The sequence below is a fragment of the Mustela nigripes genome, unplaced genomic scaffold (genome assembly GCF_022355385.1).
Source record: "Mustela nigripes isolate SB6536 unplaced genomic scaffold, MUSNIG.SB6536 HiC_scaffold_148, whole genome shotgun sequence".
Lineage (NCBI taxonomy): Eukaryota > Metazoa > Chordata > Mammalia > Carnivora > Mustelidae > Mustela > Mustela nigripes.
The window spans coordinates 10,434,187-10,440,229 of NW_026739562.1; the positions used below are offsets into that span (position 1 = coordinate 10,434,187).

At 35.2% G+C, this 6,043-nt stretch overlaps 1 protein-coding gene across 1 annotated transcript; it reads left to right on the top strand.

Moving 5' to 3' along the window:
- Positions 1-472: 472 nt before the first annotated feature.
- LOC132008444 (olfactory receptor 4A47-like) lies at positions 473-1,399 on the top strand. The gene has a single exon (XM_059387064.1). It carries the CDS (start codon positions 473-475, stop codon positions 1,397-1,399), a length of 927 nt encoding a protein of 308 aa, XP_059243047.1.
- Positions 1,400-6,043: the final 4,644 nt, after the last annotated feature.

Sequence of the window (6,043 nt, forward strand, 5' to 3'; positions counted from 1 at the left end):
GTTCTTTTTTTTGTGTTGAATTTTTCCGTCTTGTTATTTTGTCCAGAGAAGAGTATATGAGGGGGCAAGTAAAATACTAAAAGGGTGGCAACAACCCCAGGAAAATATGCTTTAACCAAATTAGAAGAGATCCCAAATCGTGAGGGGGGAGAAAGGGGATAAAAAGAGGTTCAAAAAGGAAGAAAAAAAAAAAAAAAAAAAAAAAAAGAAAAAAGAAAGAAAAAAAAAAAGAAAAGAATTTTTAAAAAAAAGAAAACACCTTTCAGAAAGTGGTTGTTTTCTGTTTCCAGAATTGCTGTTCTTCTTCTCTTCGATCTGCCGATGGATTTTCAGGTGTTTGCAATCTTTAGATAAGCTATCTAGCTGATCTCCGGCTAGCTGAAGTAGTCTCGGCCTGCTATTTCTCCGCCATCTTGACTCCAGCTCAGATCACTTCCTTCTAATAGGAGAAGTCAGCTCCTATGCAGACTAGATGGAACCAAGAAATAATGTAACTTACTTTGTCCTCTTGGGCTTCACCCAGGATCCAAAGGAACAGAAGGTCCTTTTTGTTATGTTCTTGCTCTTCTATATTTTTTCTGTGGTAAGAAACATGCTCATTGTGGTGACTGTAAGTGTCAGTAAGACCTTGGGCTCACCTATGTATTTATTTCTTGCTAAATTATCATTTATGGATGTCATTTATTCATCTTCTGTTAGCCCTAGATTGATTTCAGACTTATTGTCTGGAGAAAATAGAATATCCTTCCATGCTTGTATGACTCAGCTATATACAGGGCACCTTTTTGGTGCAACAGAAATCTTTCTTCTGCTGGTGATGTCCTATGACCGCTATGTGGCCATCTGCAAGCCCTTGCATTATTTGGTGATCATGGGGCAGTGGGTATGTGTTGTGCTGCTGGTAGTGTCCTGGGTGGGAGGTTTTCTGCATTCAGTAATTCAGGTTAGTACTGTTTATGTGCTTCCATTTTGTGGTCTCAATATCACTGACCATTTTTCCTGTGACATGTACCCCTTATTGAAACTGGTCTATACTGACACGTATGTCATTGGCCTGTTAGTGGTGGCCAATGGAGGGCTGATATGCACTAATTTGTTTGCATTCTTGCTTATCTCTTATGGTGTCATCCTGCATTCTCTAAAGAACCTTAGTCTGGAAGGGAGGTGGAAGGCCCTCCAGACCTGTGGTTCCCACATCACTGTGGTGGTCTTCTTCTTTGTTCCTTGTATTTTCATGTATGCAAGACCTGCTAAGACCTTCCCCATTGACAAATCATTGAGTGTGTTCTACACAGTCATAACCCCCATGCTGAACCCACTGAACTACACTTTGAGAAATTCTGAGATGACAAATGCTATGAAGAAGCTCTGGAGAAGAAATATGTCTTTTAGTCGATAAGTGTATCATCCACCACGAAGAGAATTATTTTACATTGGATCCCATTTTCATAATATGTAAAAATCTTCTTAAAATGATTAAGACTCTTTGTTTCAAGTGAATTAAGTTAAAGAATGGATAGGATGATTGTGCTATAATAACATTTCCCTTCTTGCTAGAATGTAAGGGCTATAGTGTCTTGTTGATCACTTTATTTATAAAGGTATAATACCTTTTTCTCAAGGAGTTACCAATGGGTAATAAATTATTGAGGAAATTTTTATATGATTACAATAATTTTTAATTAAGTTATGTTTTAAAATTTGTTTTCTGAGATGTGTTTCATTTTTCATTAGATTCTTGTCATTTAAGGTAATCTTTTTATTATACTCTTTATAATATTTAATAAAGTATGGACTGTCTTGTATATTAAGTTTCTGCTGCCTTAGATATAAAATAAGTGTTTTTATAAGAAAAACTGAAGTGTAATGGATAATAAGGAGTACAAGAGTAGATCTCACACAATTGGAAACAATGTTGAATAAATTACCTACTTCTCTCTCAGTGTGGTCTCTATTCTTCCCCAGACTTAGTCTTGATCTGTTAAAGACTCATGAGGTAAAAACTGCAAATGCATTTCGATTTAAATATATGTATGTAATTTTTTCTCTGTGTATTTAAATGTTTGCCCTTCTTTGAAAGTTTGGTAGAATTCCCCAGGGATTCAATCAGGTCCTGGGTTCTTGTTTTTTGGGAGGTTTTTGATCACCGCTTCAATCTTGTTACTAGATATTGGTCTATTCACTTTGTCAATTTCTTCCTGGTTCAATTTTGGGAGTTTACAGTTTTCCAGGAATGCATCCATTTCATCTAGGTTGCTTAGCTTATTGGCATATAACTGTTGATAATAACTTCTGATGATTGTTTCTACTTCCTTGGTGTTCATTGTGATCTCTCCCTTTTCATTCATAATTTTATAAACTTGGCCTTTCTCTCTTTTCTTTTGGATTAGTCTCACCAGTGGTTTATCGATCTTATTGATTCTTTCAAAAAACCAGCTTCTAGTTTCATTGTTACGTTCTATTGTATCTCTCGTTTCTACCTCATCGATCTCAGCTCTAATCTTGATTATTTCCCTTCTTATATGTGGAGTTGGTTTGATTTGTTGTTGATTCTCCAGTTCTTTAAGGTGTAGAGATAGCTGCTGTGTTCTGGATTTTTCAACTATTTTGCCCTTATTGTGCAACTTCTTTTGTAAACATAAACCTTTAAGTTGGCATAGTTTTGCTTATTTCTAAATTTTTAACTCAAGTATAGTTATCATACAACATTACAGTAGTTTCAGGAATATAGCATAGTAAGTCAACAATCATGTGCATTAGAGATGCTCATCATGATAAGGGTAGTTTTGATGTGTTACCATACAAAGTTGCTATGTTGTTTGTGTTTGTGTTTCCTATGCTGTCCTTTTCATTCTTGTGACATATTTAATCACTGAAACTTTGTACCTTTCATCCCCTCACCTATTTTTGCCTGTCCCTTCATCCCCCTCTGTTTTGGTGATGACCAGTTTGTTCTCTGTATGTATAAGTACATTTCTGGGTTTTGTTTGTTTCACTGTTTTTTTTTTTTTTTAATTCCACATATAAGTGAAATCTCTTGCAGCATTTTGAAGATATTCCGTACTAGTCCATAAGATCTCTTAGTTTTTCTTGTACTCCATATTACTCATTTATAAACATTTACTAAAATAAATGTATTCATTTCTTTTCATGTTTTTACTAACCTTTTCCTACAAAAATATATGCTTGTGAACATGTGCGAGTATGCATTTCTATGAGTGGAATTGTTGATGTATGTATTTGAAACAATGATCAGATAGTTAAATGTCAGTATTCATAGTTATTATCAAACTGTCATGCTTGAGATTGTAGTATTAGCTAAACTGCTTCTCACAATCTGTGAGAATATTTGTGTCCACATTCTCAACAAGCTATATCTGATAAATATTCATGGCAGAAAATAATCTGATTAAAATGTAACCTTTTTTGTTTTATTGAGTTTATCTTTAATATGATTTATTTTTGTTTTTCTGTGAATCACCTATAAATGCTTTTACATATTTCATTCAATCATTTATCTTTTCCATAGTGATTTTTATGATTGATTAGATTCTGAGGAAAGGATCCTTTTATTGTTGTGTATGCAACAATTGTCTTTCTGGCTTGTGATGTGTTTTTAGCTTTTGTATAATTTGTAAAATCCTTTTGGCATGCAAAAAATGGTCATAAAAGAAGTTGCTGTGGCTGATATTGAAGAGATTACTGCCTGTGTTTTCCTCTAGGATTCTGATGGATTCCTGTCTCACGTTGAGGTCTTTTATCCATTTTGAGTTTATCTTTGTATATGGTGTAAGAGAATGGTCGAATTTCATTCTTCTACATATAGCTGCCAAGTTTTCCCAGCTTATTGAAGAGACTGTCTTTTTTCCACTGCATATTTTTTCCTGCTTTGTTGATTTAATTTTGTTTTGGATTGTTATTTTGAAAGATTTTTCCACTTCACTTATACCAAAATATTCTTAAACTGTTTTTCAGGAGTTAATTTTTCTTGTTTCCTTTTTTAAAAAAATTTCTTTTCAGTGTTCCAGAATTCAGCAGGTAATTTTTAAAGCATTTTTGAGGTTGTATATCTTACATTAAAACTTTAGACTCATCTGAAAATTTTTGGTGCAGCCATTGAAGAAGTATGGAGGAATAGTCAGTTTTATGAACTTTAGGTTTTCTTTAAAAAATCTGCATACTTTTCTTTTTGCCATTGATGTGAATCCTGAGTATTATATTCTAAAGTGTAATTTTTATTTGGATCCAAATCAGGACTCCTGTTTCATTCATATCTTTGTTCATGTCCTCACTGATACACAACATTATTGCTTTCATATATAACATATTTGTGTTACACATAGGTTTGCAGATGACCACATGGATGCTCAGCAAAAACATAAATCACACACTTCCTGAAAAAGATGGTATCTTTTCACCATAACAGAATTCATTGTTTATGGTGCATAAACATGCAATACGTGCCCTCCATAATACCCACCACCTGGGTCCCCCTACCTCCCATCTTTCACCCCTTCAAAACCCTCAGATTGTTTTTCAGAGTCCATAGTCTCTCATGGTTCATCTCCTCTTCCAATTTCCCTCAACTCCTTTCTCTTGTCCATCTCCCCATGTCCTCCATGTTATTTGTTATGCTCCACAAATAAGTGAAACCATATGATAATTGACTCTCTCTGCTTGATTTATTTCACTCAGCATAATCTCTTCCAGTCCTGTCTGTGTTGCTACAAAAGTTGGATATTCGTCCTTTCTGATGGAGGCATAATACTTCATAGTGTATATGGACCACATCTTTCTTATCCATTCATCCATTGAAGGACATCTTGGTTCTTTCCACAGTTTGGCAACTGTGGCCATTGCTGCTATAAACATTGGAGTATAGATGGCTCTTCTTTTCATTACATCTGTATCTTTGGGGTAAATACCCAGGAGTGCAATTGCAGGGTCATAGGGAAGTTCTATTTTTAATTTCTTGAGGAATCTCCACACTGTTCTCCAAAGAGGCTGCACCAACTTGCATTCCCACCCACAGTGGAAGAGGGTTCCTTTGTCCACATCCTCTCCAACACAGGTTGTTTCCTGTCTTGCTAATTTTGGCCATTCTAACTGGTGTAAGGTGGTATCTCAATGTAGTTTTAATTTGCATCTCCCTGATGGCTAGTGATGATGAACATTTTTTCATGTGTCTGATAGCCATTTGGATGTCTTCATTGGAGGTATCTGTTCATGTCTTCTGCTCATTTTCTGACATGATTATCTGTTTTGTGTGTATTGATTTTTAGAAGTTCTGTATAGATCCTGGATATCAGCCTTTTGTCTGTACTGTCATTTGCAAATATCTCCTACCATTCTGTGGGTTGCCTCTTTGTTTTGTTGACTATTTCCTGTGCTGCACAGAAGCTTTTGATCTTGATGAAGTCCCCAAAATTCATTTTTGTTTTTTTTTTTCCTTTGCCTTTGGAGACATATCTTGAAAGAAGTTGCTGTGGCTGATATCAAAAAGGTTACTGCCTATGTTCTCCTCTAGGATTCTGATGGATTCCTGTCTCACGTTGTGGTCTTTTATCTATTTTGAGTTTATCTTTGTGTGCAGTGTAAGAGAATGGTTGAGTTCCATTCTTCTACATGTAGCTGTCCAATTTTCCCAAAACCATTTATTGAAGAGACTGTTTTCCACTGGATATTTTTTCCTGCTTTGTCGAAGATTATTTGACCATAGAGTTGAGGGTCCATATCTGGGCTCTCTACTATGTTCCACTGGTCTATGTATCTGTTTTTATGCCAGTACCATGCTGTCTTGGTGATCACAGCTTTGTAGTAAAGCTTGAAATCAGGTAACGTGATCCCCCCAGTTTTGTTTTTCTTTATCAACATTTCCTTAGCAATTCGGGGTCTCTTCTGATTCCATACAAATTTTAGGATTATTTGCTCCAGCTCTTTGAAAAATTCCAGTGGAATTTTGATCAGAATAGCATTAAAAGTATAGTTTGCTCTAGGCAGTATAGACATTTTAACAATGTTTATTTTTCTGATCCAAGAGCAT

Excerpts from the sequence above, each read along its gene's own strand:
- LOC132008444 (XM_059387064.1), top strand. The coding sequence starts at position 473 with ATGGAACCAAGAAATAATGTAACTTACTTTGTCCTCTTGGGCTTCACC.